At 50.8% G+C, this 14791-nt stretch overlaps 6 protein-coding genes across 6 annotated transcripts; 1 reads left to right on the forward strand and 5 right to left on the reverse strand.

Annotated features, from left to right (window-relative positions):
* Positions 1 to 857: 857 nt before the first annotated feature.
* Positions 858 to 2601, reverse strand: ABOM_005472 (cytochrome P450; the record flags this gene model as incomplete). The annotated part of the gene is made up of 4 exons (XM_022532601.1): positions 858 to 1020; positions 1102 to 1271; positions 1339 to 2466; positions 2524 to 2601. 4 exons carry the CDS (start codon positions 2599 to 2601, stop codon positions 858 to 860), a joined length of 1539 nt encoding a protein of 512 aa, XP_022389471.1.
* A 624-nt stretch (positions 2602 to 3225) lies between these two features.
* ABOM_005473 (non-ribosomal peptide synthetase) lies at positions 3226 to 6321 on the reverse strand (the record flags this gene model as incomplete). The annotated part of the gene is made up of 1 exon (XM_022532602.1): positions 3226 to 6321. The coding sequence occupies one exon, from the start codon at positions 6319 to 6321 to the stop codon at positions 3226 to 3228; it is 3096 nt and encodes a 1031-aa protein (XP_022389501.1).
* Positions 6322 to 7657: 1336 nt separating this feature from the next.
* On the forward strand, positions 7658 to 8763 carry ABOM_005474 (uncharacterized protein; the record flags this gene model as incomplete). Its single annotated transcript, XM_022532603.1, has 4 exons — positions 7658 to 7700; positions 7787 to 8056; positions 8109 to 8441; positions 8504 to 8763. 4 exons carry the CDS (start codon positions 7658 to 7660, stop codon positions 8761 to 8763), a joined length of 906 nt encoding a protein of 301 aa, XP_022389499.1.
* Positions 8764 to 9009: 246 nt separating this feature from the next.
* On the reverse strand, positions 9010 to 10080 carry ABOM_005475 (arsenic resistance protein ArsH; the record flags this gene model as incomplete). The annotated part of the gene is made up of 2 exons (XM_022532604.1): positions 9010 to 9405; positions 9445 to 10080. The coding sequence occupies 2 exons, from the start codon at positions 10078 to 10080 to the stop codon at positions 9010 to 9012; spliced, it is 1032 nt and encodes a 343-aa protein (XP_022389498.1).
* A 265-nt stretch (positions 10081 to 10345) lies between these two features.
* ABOM_005476 (F-box protein) lies at positions 10346 to 11950 on the reverse strand (the record flags this gene model as incomplete). The annotated part of the gene is made up of 2 exons (XM_022532605.1): positions 10346 to 11438; positions 11508 to 11950. The coding sequence occupies 2 exons, from the start codon at positions 11948 to 11950 to the stop codon at positions 10346 to 10348; spliced, it is 1536 nt and encodes a 511-aa protein (XP_022389469.1).
* Positions 11951 to 12503: 553 nt separating this feature from the next.
* Positions 12504 to 14507, reverse strand: ABOM_005477 (uncharacterized protein; the record flags this gene model as incomplete). The annotated part of the gene is made up of 4 exons (XM_022532606.1): positions 12504 to 12620; positions 12705 to 14225; positions 14297 to 14355; positions 14435 to 14507. The coding sequence occupies 4 exons, from the start codon at positions 14505 to 14507 to the stop codon at positions 12504 to 12506; spliced, it is 1770 nt and encodes a 589-aa protein (XP_022389500.1).
* Positions 14508 to 14791: the final 284 nt, after the last annotated feature.

The following is a 14791-nucleotide window of genomic DNA, read 5'->3' on the forward strand; positions in this document are numbered from 1 at the left end:
TATCTTGTAACTTGTTAGAATCTAGTTCCAGACTCATACATTAGTAGAAGACGCTTTTGTAGACAGATAATGTAGGGATTCGTAGAATAATCTCGACTCTCAATTTCTTCATAATTCATCCTATTCTAGTTACCCTGTATCACGAATTCTGATCGGCCACCATTCTACATAGTAGCCTATATCATAATCGGCATATCTGTCACGGATCCGATACCGAATCGGCCGGTATATCCGGCAGGGCTACCGGGCCCCTACAGCCCGGTGCCCTTTGCATGGACACGGGATTCCTGGTCATCCCTACAGAGACTCTGGCCTCCGTTACAGTTTAGAATTAGCTAGGAAAGGTATCATCTGACCAATTAGTCCTTCATACAACGAGATAGACTTAGCGGAAAGGGGAGGATTCGAAGCTATTTAAGGAGTACCGCAGACGTAGGAATAAGGGGCAAGAGTCGGTGTCTCTTGTATTCGTTCCATTATTCAGCCAATAGACACTTTCTTTCCTATTCGCCTATGTATCCTATATCTAGTTGACAGGCTATATCTACCCTGTGCAGTAGGTCCTCCGTTACAAAACAATATACTCCTCGACAGTAGTAGACCTTTGACAGTAAACACCTTACCAACGGCACCAAGACTCATCAATCCACCAGTTCCCTCCTTTGTATCAGGGTGCAATGGCACCAAGCCTGGAGACAGCACCTCACTGACGGCCATTCGACGCCTTTAACATACGCAGATCATCACTGCGGTCTCCCTCCCTAGCCGCAACGCCCCTATGTTACCCCTTTCAGTTTGAATAGCATCGGTACGTCACGCAGGAAGTGCCCAAAACCCAGCCAGCAAAAACACTCAGCTCACGGGGCATGATTCACAGGCGTGAGTCGAATACGCAATGGCCTACCCGCCCAAACACCGAACTCTTGGTGTTCACTGGGATCGGCATTATCCGGCTGGGCGTGCAGATCAAAATTCCACAGCAATCGGGCAATGATCAGCCGCATGTTGACATTCGCGAGGCTGGGATCCTGGGTCAGCGTCCATCTAAGCAGGTGGATCGGGTTCTTCGGAGAGGGAAGGCCGGTTGCCGCCGTCACTCACTTGATTCCAATGCAGCTCCGCGGACCGATTGAAAACGGAGTACACAGATCCCGATCATCGTCTGTAAAGGCCGCGTCTTCGCCCAGCCAGCGCTCTGGGATAAACCGTTCCGGGTCGCGCCAGTGTCGAGACGAGCGGTATGCCGCGTACGGAGAGACTGATACCCATGTCTGCGAGGGGGTTAGGTTTCAGGTTAAGAATTGACACGTGTGGATGGGGATAGGGGATATTGCTTACACCACCAGGCACCCATTTTTGATCAATGATGCCGCCCTGCTTGGGAACGACACGATGGAGCCCGACGGGGACTGAGGGGTGACAGCGTAGAGATTCCTTGATCACGGCTTTAAGGTATGTTAATTGGCCGACTGCGATTGCTGTAATATCACTTTCCTGCGTGAATGTGTTGCGGATTTCTGCGGTCAGTTCCTTGTAGCTGTCCGGATGGTGGCTGATATAGTAGGTGACAGAAGCCAAAGCAGTCACGGTGGTGTCGGCGCCTGCTGCAACGATGATGTTGACGTTATCCTCCAGCTCCTCTTTACTCATGCCCTTGAGCATGAAGGAAGCGAATTCTGCTCTCCCGATCTTGGCGCTGGGGTCTTCAACAATCTTCTGTAGCTCCTCCAGCTGTTGATGGGAAAAGTGAAGGTGGGTAGAGTACGACTCATTGACGTCGGACGGGATGAGCCTCTCCAGGAGGCGATGATACGGCTTGAGTCTGTGAGCAGCCTGCTCGAAGTGCGAGTGTTTGATGGCGCCAAACACGGCCCGGACCCAGGGATGGTAATCGCCGCGATCAAGACAGCCCACTGCGGCACCGAACGCGAGCTTGGTGAGAACGTCGTAGACGATGAAGTTGAACCACGCATACAAGTCCACTACCCCGTTGGCATCGGGATACATATTCTCACCGGACCTCACGCGTAGCCCGTCCATGAGCTGCGTGACAAAGCGTTGAATAGTCGGCTCCTGTTCCCGGATTGCTGCCTCCGAGAACGCCGGCGCGATCAGCTTCTTGTATCGCATGTGCTCCTTGTGGCGGGCAAAGAATATATTGAGGCTGACTCCGGAGCCCTGCAGCCAGACTACCGGGTTTTTCTCGTACACTGTTGCTTCTGTGGGGCGATTGTTGAATATAGCTCGGTTGGCGGAGGTGGTGGTGTATGAGAGCTCTCGGGGTCCAATGCGGACGACATCGCCGAATTTCTCATGCAGCCTGGCAATCCACCTGCAGCTGTCGCCGGCGGTCAAATGGTATGAATGCGGAAGCTGAGTAGCAGCACAGAGGACTGGTCCAGGATATTTGCGCAGTGGGTGGAGGAAGATATTATAGAAGGCAAGGCCGACATGGAAACATACCCACTGAGACTAACGTTAGTAAAAAAAAGTCCATATAATGGAGCGGCAATCCAATCCTACAATCCCTACGAGCAGCAAAAGCCAACCCAGATATCCTGTGGGCAAGAACGAATCAATAGATGGCGGTAGAGACTCCATAGCTAGTGGTATAACGGTGGAAGTCCAGATTCTCGAGCAAAATAAAAAGAAGTAAGACGTGAGGCAGTCCCAGGTGTGTCTTATATAGGGTATCGCTTGGTTCCTGGCTCGGGATGAAGGACAGTATACGTCATTCGGAAATTCACCTCCATGGTTTGATAGACCGGTAATGCTTTTACAGATGTATGAAGTGGCACTAGTTTGGGACTATCAATTTCGTACATTATGGCTTGATCCTATTGAGCTACAGTGGGTACGGCTGCAAGCCTGCAGGTATCGATTATGTTACATCGTAAAGCTTAAGCATTTGCTTACTCGAATCTCACTAATTTGCGCTCACTTTGGGTCGCACCTAATGGCAACCAATTAAATATGCCAGTTGTCAATCATATGAGATACCTCTAGTCCAATCTCTAGCCCTCGTTTTGTCACGCCTTACTCTAACAATACAGCAAAAGATGGAAAGAAGAAAAGGATTGAAAGGAACTATGTGCAGAATTTAAACTGTAGTCAGGAACACAGCAGAGAGGGATCTCAAAGCCGAACCCGTAATTCAACAATAGTAACGAACTATATGCAATAGAAGGTAAGGTATGTGATCCATACCAAGCTCGGACCTCGATCTCATACCACCCAAGACGAATGCCTCCGTAGATAATCCACGTACTTCTCCATCAAGGCAGAGTCAAGGGGACGAAACTCCAGGCCTCCTGGATAGTCCTGCAAGGCCCTCATAAGATTCTTTGTCTGGTATTGTGGCATATTCTCGTAAAGTTCCCATCTCGTCAAACCGGCCTGGACCTTCTCGGCTAGCATGGGTAGCAACGGCTGCAATGATTTTGGTGTCTTGGACGATAAACGGTCAATCCATTCCGAATAGGGCACGCGTTCGACGACAGAATCAGTCTTCTGATTCAGGAGCTCCATGGACGCATCCATATCGATGTTGTCTTTGGTCGGCGGCACAATATGGAAAGCATGGCCCAGGTTGGCCGGATCGCCAGCAATATGCAGAATGGCGGAGTTGACATAGTCAACAGAAATGAATTCCTTACGTTGGTTAGGGAGCTGGGGGTAGCATCCTAACTCAAGGCAGGCGAAGATCAGACGGCTGAAAAAGTCATCCGGGTTGCAGGCGCCGGTTTGGCTATGTCCGGTGATGAATCCAGGACGGTACACTGCAATCGGGAATCCACGGCCCATCAGACGCCGCAAAAGCTGCTCGGCAACCCATTGACTCTGCGCATAACCATGGTCGTAGGCAAGAGCCTTCAGGTGTGGTAAGAGGGCTTCATCCTCACCGACGGTAGTGGAGCCGGTCACGAAACCGGTAGGTCCAAAGCAGGAGATGCTAGACACGTAGTGAACGGGCTTATTCCTTCCAGCACAGGCAAACCGAACCACGTTCACGGTTCCAAGTGTGTTGGCCGGGCGATGTAGGGAGTAGGGCTGGGTATAGTTGACACGAGCACCAAGGTGAAACACAACACTTGCCCAATTAGCTAGCTCGTTAAAGCGCGCTTGCCCGAGACCCAAATATGGTTCCTCGAGTAGACCGGGGAAGGCCAATAGTTTGTAGCGAAACCGCTCGTCCCAGAGACCGTACTTGGCTAAGGCAGTTTCCAGGCGCTTCATGCCCACCTCTGCGTCTTTAGCCCTAACCAGGCAACCAATCTGGTGGACCTTCGGCATATGCAGAAGGTCTGCCAGCATAAAAGCGCCAACGAACCCCGTAGCACCGGTAAAGAACACCCGACCTTCAATATCGCTCTGCCAGTTCACAGGTGGTCCGACTGGGATGGGAATGTCGTCAGCAAGCATTGAATCGGCGACCCAAATATCAGTCTCGTTGCGAACAGTCGCGAAGCTCCCGTCCTTAGGGCAATGATCGATGATATTGGTAAGAGCACCAAGGGTTGAGTTATCGTACAGAGCCAAAAGAGAAATTTCGCACGAGAACGCGCGTCGGATTTGGCTAATTAGTAGCGATGCTTGCAGGGAAGTGCCACCCAAGGCGAAAAAGTCATCTTCATCTTCGTAAGTGGGCCGTGGATTGGCTAACAGGTTGGCCCAAAGCCCGGCTAAAATCGATCGAGTATCTTTACAAAGCGAATAAGACATTGCATCTTGCTGTTGGTCCGTCCACCGTTGGCAAAACAGTGCCGCTAAATATCTGCGATCCACTTTGCAATGGCTATTGAGAGGCATTTTTGGGATCACTTCCAGCTGAGGGATCATGTAATCTGGGAGAACATTTCTGAGGTCTTTCAACACCAAAGCGGTCTCCGGAGGGCTGTTTGGATCAGCAGGAGTAGCGTAGGCAGCCAGCAGTGATCCGGCGCCTGCCTGTGGGAGTTCGACCTTCATCGCAGCGACTTCAGAGAAGTGACCAGTTCTGAGCAGACTGGACTGGATGGCTCCGAGCTCAACTCGGAATCCGCGGATTTTGACTTGATGATCTCTTCGGCCGATATAATCAATTTGGCCATCTTGGCGACGGCGAACAAGATCACCAGTACGATACAACCGAACGGGGCCATTGGAAGGTGTGTCTGTATTGTCAACTATAATAAAGGACTCGGCATTTTTCTCAGGCTGGTCGACATAGCCCGGAGAAACACCAGCTCCCCCTATCCAAAGTTCACCTTCATCGCTTTCTTTCCCTGCTTCATCGGCAATATAGGCAATCGTTTGACCAATCGGCTTGCCGATGCTGACAGAGCCTGCTCGTAGATCCTTTGGGGTGATCTGGTGTGCAAGGCAAAAGATACAGCATTCAGTGGGACCATACGCGTTGATCAACATAGCTGGGGGCCCTTCGTTGAAGATGGTTTGAATGGCTGCAGCATTCGCCGCCTCACCACCGATAAAGCAAAGGCGTAATTTGGAAAAGGCGCGAGGAAATGTCGACGCAGCTAGGTTAAGAAGTGCCGTTGTGGTGGCCATGACAGTGATCCCCAGTAAGTCGATATGTTTCGTCATAAGAGTCAGATCCAACAGAACTGGGGTACTCAGTACCGCGATGCGGGCTCCCCGGAGTAACGGAGCCCATATATCAAACAGGGCAACGTCAAAGCTACTCTTGTTAACGTGGGCAACGACATCTTCATCATTGACTGGCTCAAATGGGGCATGAAAGACAACTTGCAAGATGGAACGCGCTGCGATCTGTACTGCTTTCGGCTCGCTGGTTGTGCCCGAGGTATGAATGATATGTGCCCGGTGAGACAGATCCGTAAGCACAGGATAGGTATCTTCCTCCCAAGACTCCGTGCAGGTTTCGTCCGAAGTCAACATATCGTCCAGTAAGATCTGAGTGAATGGCAGATCTCGGGTTTTGTTTAGACCATCCACCAGGACAAATCGCGTTTGAAGCTTCTCCAGTCGATTCCGTATCTGTTGGTCCGGAAGACTTGGATCCATTGGAGTACAGGTCCCGCCAGCATAAAGAGTCCCCATCTGGGCCAGCACATCGTTCAGACCATGGTTGACAATGATACCGACAGGCTCCTCAAGGGCTAGAGAAGCGAGAGAGAGCGTTTTCGCAACGCGACAGGCATGTTTGTGTACCTCGTCATATGTGAGCGAGGAGCCACCATCAACTACAGCTAATGATGAGGATTGCCGTTGGACCTGTTCGTAAAAGAGTTGACCAAGGCCCTCGTTGCGTTTGACCGCAAGTTGATACTCGTCCTGGGGACTGATGTAAGTCGAAGGCATCATGCGGATATGCCCGTTTCTCCCGAACAGCGACAAAAGCGAACACTGCCGTGAATCATATAAATAATTCAGAATGCGTATTTGAATATTCTGCTTAAGAAGAAGACCAGCTCCGGTGAGTCGGACATAGCTGGGCTTTTATCTTGAATTGTGCGTGCGAGCCCTCATCAGTGGAGCTCTCTGTTTTCTTCAAAGCCAAAGACCCTTGAACTATCGACCTACATTCTTCATTTAGGATGCTTGTACGTACTCAGTTTTCGATCTCTGTACTGCCATTCGCGGTATATCGTAATACGATAGTAAACACTCCGTATCGTGCATCATCAGCTGAAGGGACCCACTCGTATAGCTCAATTCTAGCATGGTGGATCTGAGGCTACGGAGTGGTTCGGAACAGATCCTCGGAGACCGCGGAGTGAGGTTACATCTTCCTCGATACTGGGAGTCTATCTTCTAGCTGAAAAGCAGCGGTGTGCGTGTGTCTCCTAGCGTTGGCCAGTAATCCCACTTCGTATTTCCTTTTACGATGCGTGGCGGGGCATGGGGGATATTGAATTCTACAATCTCGCCATCAGAACATCCTCGAAAGCCATGGTGCTGTTAACATGTGGGATTCGGGCCAGTGGGAATTGCTGGTCACCAAGCCAGGATCGTATAGAGAATCGGGCACTTTGATCAGCCTGGAAAGGCGTTGGAACGAGTGATGATCAACACAAACCAGATAGCACGCCTACAGTGGCTGAGTTACAGACCTCTACTGTTCTTTCACTTCAGTTTCCACTTTGGGTTTCCAGAAGACGTGGCATCTCTGGCGTAGAATGCTCTGGATGAGGACTTCGTCAGAGATTAAAGTTAACTAAGGTCACATTGAGGCTGCATCCGATCATTAGCCTTTTTTGGGAAGGGTCCAAAATATGGAGAAAACTGAAAGGAGAAAAAGGGACTAATAATAATCCCAAGAATGACTCTTTTGGCGCCAAGCTATGGATACACATGCAGCCAAGTGGGGGCAAATCGAGATAGTCTCGCGTAGCTTCGATAGTGAGGAAGATCAGACTAGGCAGTGATCATTTGTTTACGTACATACAGGAAAGAGATCTGCATCTGAGCCAGAACGAGGCTTCCAATGTGTATGCAGGAACGGTAAAACGTGTGGATCAAGCAGGACCACTCCGCTAGACGCAGGACGAGTCTGAGAGAAGAGATAAAACATATGTCTCTCTTCTCCGAGATGGCATTTTGCCACTCCCGCTCAGAAGATACATTGCCTTGACGACAAAAAGTCCCTAACACGCCTACTCACTCCTCTCCCCATCAATCCTTTCGCGCCGCAACAATGGCTCCAACCATCGCTGTTATCGGCGCCACAGGCAAGCAAGGTGGGTCTGTGGCCCGTTCGCTACTCCAGAACCCCTCAATCAAGGTCCGCGCTGTTACGCGCGATAGAAGCTCTGACGCCAGCCAGTCCCTGGCATCTGCTGGGGCGGACGTCGTCCAGGCAAACGGGTTCAACCATGCAGAAATGGTGGCGGCCTTGCAAGGAGCATCAGGCTCTATGCCAATATCAACTCCGACGACAAGGCTTGGAGAGACCCTAATGGCCCAACCGAGTTCGATCTGGGAAAGGCAATTGTCAATGCAGCAATCGCAGCAGGTGTGCAAGATTTCGTGTACAGTGGTGGCCCCCCTTGCACCGAGATGACCGATGGCAAGGTCAGCATGAAGGCAATGGACAGTAAGTGGCCTGACAGTCGTACGCGATAGGATCGTATCCTAAATATCAGCAGTGAAGTATCGGGTTGAGCAATACGCGAGACAGACTGGCCAGTTCCGGACGATTGTTATTGTAAACCCGGCTTGGTACTTCGAAAACTTTCTTGTCCAGGAGGTTGCCCCCGTCTTTGGAGGCTTCCCATATTGCCCCGACTCTGAGGGTTTCCTGACATTTCGCGTGCCTCACTGGGGCGGAGATAACAAGGTCCCTTTCTTGAACATCACCGAAGATTATGGCGACATTGTGCACGGCATATTCTTGGAACCCACTCGATGGAACGGTCGTGTTATTCACGGAGCAAGCGATCTTATTGGATTCCATGAATTGATCGCCACATTTGAAGAAGGTACGTTTTTTGAAAAGGTCCAGACGGTGGTTAAGCCTTGCAACTGATAAAAGAACGTTTAGTTACTGGTAAACCGTCTCGGTTCGAACCGATTCTGCCCAACTGGGAGGCCTTCGACACTCATGGAATCCCGGAGCTGGAGGATGTCAAACTCATGTTCGGTTTTACTCAGAACACCGGAGGCCGTTACTTCAGTGAAGAGCCGAGCGAGATCAACACGGCTACTGAGCTGAAGAAGATCGTGGCGCATGCCTTGGGCCGGCCGGAAGAGAAGCGCCAGTTGCAGACGGCTAAAAGTTTCTTTTCCTCCAACTTTCAGTAGTGGACTGATATAAATTATCGTCTTCTGTGATTCTTGTTGAGTGGCTAGTGGGGATCTCGGATAGTTTTGAGAGCAATGATCTGGTGCCTTGGGTCTAGGGCAATAGACTTGGCGAGCGTAGTATATTCATGCGTTCGGATATGTATGTACAGAGAGTATGATTTCAATGAGCTTCTAACACATGCATGCCATTCCAGATTGTCGACGTGTTGGCCTGATGCCGATCATGTCCATGTCATAGTCATCCTATTTGGCTCCATTCAACTTTGCCTCCTTTGCCCTCTTCTCTTCCCTCTCACTGAAGCGATCCCCAAAGAGCTCCATGTGAGGTCTCATCAGGATCGTGTATTTGACAAACTCCTCCATGCAGTCCACCAAACGGTCCCGGTTGCCACTGGGCATCAGCCTCTGGTCTTCCGGCTGACCTTCATCTGGAAACTGGGTGTATGCCTTCGGGATCGAGGACTGGTTGGGGATGGTAAACATGCGCATCCACCGACCGAGGATACGCAAAGAATTGACCGCGTTGAAGGATTGCGATCCACCGCAGACTTGGGCAATAGCCAGTGTACGGCCCTGTGTTGGGCGAATACTACCAGTACTAAGGGGGATCCAGTCTATCTGGTTCTTGAAGACTGCGGTCTACCATCAGAAGGTTAGCGGATGATAGAGAAAACATACATGGGGAGTGATCTGGTCACTAACCAGGTTACCGTGCTGCTCAGGAGAGACCCAGATATGTCCATCGCTCCACTGGCTGAGGCTACGGAGCTCCTGGACCTTGGGGTGGCCATGTTCGACGTCGTTCTTCACGGGGAGGCCCTCCGGGTCGAAAACGCGGACATCACAGCCAAGTCGGAAGAGGATGCGACATGCTTCAAAGGCCACCAGTCGTGAGTATGATCTCTTGCGTAGGCTGCCGTATAGCACTAGGACCTTGAGTCTCTGGTTCGTATTCTTCAAATCGTTTTCGGCAATTTTCAGGGCAGTCGTCAGTTCCAGGTCACTGACCCAGTCCCCTTCGGTTGCTGTATGGTCGAGGATGAACGGGCGATACTTTTGCCGAATCACAGGATCATCTTCACTATCCGGTAAAGCGAGTGATTGCGAGGTAGCAACTGGTAAGTCTCCTCGATGATGGATATTCTCGAGGGTATCCGTCGTTCGTACCGGTTCAACAACTGGCTGTGCCATTGTTGTATATCTGACGCGTGGTAGTCGAGGTTGCCGGGGGCACGTCGTCCAACCGGCCTTGAATGTTGATGCTAGACTGAAGCGAGTCCGCATTGAGACGCTTCTGGCACATATACAGGACATCATGAACGAAAATAGTTCGAGATATTTAAAATAAAAAAAGGGCCCATGGCGAATGCCAAGATTTTCGAGGGCATGTCACTGCTCCAACATGATTGGCTGGTCGTGTTTGGATTTTCATCGTCTTGGATAACTTCAGGTTTGGGGGGACGAGCTGAGGCGTAGAAGAATCCACACATCATGCAAGGAGTATCTAAAAGAACACACAAACACATCTAGCTAAGACCGTTCCCTCCAATGGTACAGCATAAGGAGTTTGAAATTTCATTCACGAAAACCATGTCGTTCGTGCCCACAATGGAGCCTCGTCATCATCAGGATCGTCCACATCCTCCGCATGCGGGATACACTCCGTAATGCCCTGGACCTCTGTGAGACGGGATGAGCCACTAGCTATCCATGCGACCAGCGAATCAATCTGAGCGTCATGCATATCGCAGTCACCCTTCTGATACCCCCGAATGAGTAGAGACTCCAAATTCGGCGGTAAGCCATCAACCAGGTTAAAACACGGTCTCTTCGCTAGGTTGACACCCTGAGCATAGTACATCAGAGTGTTTACACCGACACTCAATCGCTTCAATGCGTGAAACTCCCGCAGTGATCCGCTCTGCCCCCATAAGGATTCCGACGGCGTCCCTGTCCATACATGGTCGGCATCGCGTCGGCCACCACTTTGCTCAAACAATTCATCTAATTCCTCAGCGTCCACAGTCTCGGGGCTGAATTCACCAATATAATACTCCGCATCCACATCCAATATTTCCAGGGTCTCTCTGTACGGCAAGATGGCGAAGAACAATGTCTTGGGATTGAGTCTCTGGGTACTTCCGTCCGAGATTGCCCTGCCCCCGATGGAATACTGGAGCTCCCTCAGGACCTTGCATGAAGATATGACATTGGCGAGGTAAAATATATCTAGCGCCGAATGGTGAATGGCGATCCGACTAATGTTCGATGATCTGGGCTCCAGCCTCGGCGCCCCGTTCTCGTCTTCTTCCAAAATGTCCGTACCAATCATCTCCATGGACGGTAAGCGATGGACCAGGTGCATCGCTCCCATAAAGTCCATGGGCATGTAAAACCGGTCCTCGTCGAAGGTGTCGTCACCATTGTTAATGACATAGAAATTTCGCAGATTCTGCAAGAATGGCATCTCATCTGGCGCGGAATTAACCTGGCGAAGCAGCCTCTCCAGTGGGAATTTGACTGTTTCGAAATCATGGCTTTGTTCGGGCCAGTAGAAGCCAGTGTAGTTGAAAAACGGCGGGGGTGTTGCTAAAGCCTCTAAATCTGGCGAAACGGAGATAAGCAGTGCCGTCAAAGCTTGTGAGATGTAGGCCATTCGGCTCTTCGTAGGACTAGATGAGTGTTAGCATGGCAAGCGACGAAAGATCTATTGGGGGTCCGTTGTCCGGACTGCGTCTTACAAGTATGGAGGCCATGGCCTTTCCTCGCCAGCTTCTGTTTGCATAACCATGTTGAGAATCCGACCTGTTTCGGAACCTGTGAACCCTGCTTGACAGATTGCGTTGCGAAGCAGCTGCGTGTCCTTGTCGCTGAGGTCTCGTAGCGATTTTGTTCTCTCGGTGTAATCATCGAAACACGGAGGACCTTTGATACATTCAATATGCCGCACATACCGGCCTAAAGTGGGCCGTTTGAGGATTCCCATGAGCAGCGAAAAGGCTTCATTCAAGCTGCTGTCATTGCTGTCGATGCACAATCGCCGGTATTTCTTGCGCATCGGCATGTCACAAATGGCGTGCAGTGAGCGACATTGTATAGAGAGTGCTGCAACATCGCGATGAGAATGCAGCGAGGACAGGATTCGATGATGAACCTCTACGGGCAGATCGGTTAATAGCGCCATGGTTGTTGATTGATCCTCAATAGGGGTGCTCGGATCATGGTGCATTTATTCTGCCGAGTGGGTCTCTATCTTGTTAGTATGGAGCAGTTTTAGCGTTCTATATTGCTCATTGGTCTCGTCTGGTATAGTACCAAGTGGTGAGACTACTAGCATTGCGACCGCTAAGCGGTCCTATCACAGGTTGGCTCTTTAAATATATATGGCTGAATATGGACAAGAAATCAAATAAAATCGTTGAAGTAAATTTGGGTGCCTAAAAGATTATACGCGTCGAGTAAGTCATTCTATTGACTCACTGACACTGAATTCCCCTCAATGGCAGGCTGTATGGGAGTACCTACCGTGTCTCAGAGGCATGTATGTAGTTAAACTTCTCTCTTGGAGCGAGGCAGTAAGCCAGCATCTTTTGTTTATACTGGGCACGCATACCGATTAACCTCATGGCTGTCCTTGAATAGGAGCGATTTTGATGCGAGGGCGAACTATGTCGAGTCTATCTTACAAGGATACAACCAACGAATTGGCAGGGTACCGCCCCATCATCTCCGACGACCTATATACCGGAGTCGATCTGTTTGACCAGCGACGGACTTTTGAATTCTTCCCAATGATGACAGGTCTGGCGGATGACCATAGGAATGTGTAGCTCTTTTATCAAGTCCGGTTGTTCCTAGAAAAGCAAAGTATGGTATTAACAAAGAGACACAACTGGGTGAGAATTAGATATCCAGGTTGAGGAAAGGTTGCTACATACGAGGGCTAAGATGACCATTCCGGCGCTGGAGTGCACAGACATATGGCAATGAAAAGGCCAAATACCCGGATTATCCTGCCTCCATTCGAGGACGACATAGGATGGCTGGTCGGGGGTTCCGGGCTGGAGATTATGCGTGTCACGACGTAGTGGATTCGATGGGTTTGTGATTTCACCATCCCATGTCCCCAGGCCCTCTGCCAGGACCCAGAAGTTGTGGCCGTGTAGGTGCATGGGGTGCACAGTGCCATACATATTATTCAGAATCAACCGCACACTGGAGTTGCTGCCAAAGTTGTAGACGTTCCGCTCTGTGGGGAAAGAGAAGTTTCCTGCTTTGGCATCAAGCAGTGCGGGATGGTGATAATCGGCGCGGAAGGATGAGCCGTCCATGAACATGACTGCATATCCCGTGCCGTTTAACCCAACGGTGACTGTTACAGCCTGGACCGTCTCGGGCTCCGGAGGAGCTAATGGGTAATATGGGACGACCTGACTCAATGGGTCATTACGACAGTTGTTGCTTTCCCATGACGAGCCTTTTGTTTCCGGAGGATGATCGGGGTTCGCTGATTCGTAATAGATAGCTGCAAGCGCCGTAGGGATACTGGCTGTCGTTTGGAGGCAGACCATGTCAATATCCGATCGCATCCACACGGCGTCTGTGGGAGAGCCAGTAGCATGGACGATGACATCTGTCCGCTGACCAGCGCCCAGGGTGACAACGCTGGTGTTGAAAGGCTTGACCGGAACATAATCGTTGGCAATGACTGTCATCTCGTGGTTGTCAATGCTAAACTTCTGGTTTGCAAGTGATCCAGTATTTATAAGCCGCAGTCGATAGCGCTTCCCCGACTGAAATTGAAACTTCGCATGTCCCGCCCCAGGAAGACAGCTCCCATGTGTGTTGGTAGAGTTGCAGTCATAAGCTCCTTTGCCGTTGATCAAGTTATTGTCGACGCTCAATGGCACCGGTGGCTTCGAAAAGCTCAGTTCCAACGCCTTGTTGTAGCTGATATGGAAGTAGTCGGAGATCATCACCGGTCCCAGATCATAGTCATAGGTGACTTCGGGCTGGACGGGACCGTAGATCACCATTGGACCGTATAGCCCGTCATCATACTGAGCACTGTAATGCGAGTGGTACCACCCAGTCCCGAACTGATCCGCTTGGAAGGTATAGGTGAGCCTACCACCACGGGGAGTGATCGGGCATTGGGAAACACCAGGAACACCATCATACCACGGAGTGTCTTTCAGGGTCATACCATGCCAATGCATGGTGGCACCTTCGTCGGGGCTGTCAATATTGTTGACGACCGTCACCTGGATAATATCTCCCCAGTTGGCTTCAATCGCCGGACCCGGAAATTGATCATTGACGAGGATCACACTCTTATTGAAGCCGTCCGGGGCCTTGAAGCCACGCGTGATGCTGAAATGGTAGTGCCGAGTCACCCCTGTGTTGGGCGGTTCTCCAGCTGGATTTGCCGAGCCCCAGGGTAGTCCATCTCCCAAGGGCTGAGGTGCAGGTGCATTAGCGGGATGGGGTCGAACCGATGCAAGCTGTCTCTCCAAGGTTCAATACTTACCCCGTCGGTGAGAAATGTCGGGAAATGTTGCGATGGTAAAGTGCCCCAAGCAGAGCGACCTACAGAGTTTATTGACACGATCAGGACCATATCTTCCAGGGCAAAAAGGGGCAAGGGAGAAAGGAGCCTGGAACGAACCATTCGTGGCATATTGTGACAGACACGCTGCTGTCGCTGCCGTCAGCACAATGAAACGTAGCAGGATGGACATGGGGAAAATGGTGACTCTGCGCTAGACTATCCGGAAAAGGAGAATCCGTGATTCATTTATACCCCCGAGGGAGGACTGAAGTGGTAGGTATGAATGACCCTGGCTGTAGGGACAGTCGCAATTTCGGGGGCGGGCTGGCTATAGGCGGACTCCGAGGTACGTTAGTATCACAAGAGAGGACCCGCCCTCGACTCATATGCAGGAGGAAGGAATGGCACGACCTGTGTGAACTCGTCAGCTCTACTACAGTCGCAGTTTAGGGGATAGCTAGTGTCTAATCCCTG

Source organism: Aspergillus bombycis (assembly GCF_001792695.1).
Source record: "Aspergillus bombycis strain NRRL26010 chromosome Unknown contig00038, whole genome shotgun sequence".
Lineage (NCBI taxonomy): Eukaryota > Fungi > Ascomycota > Eurotiomycetes > Eurotiales > Aspergillaceae > Aspergillus > Aspergillus bombycis.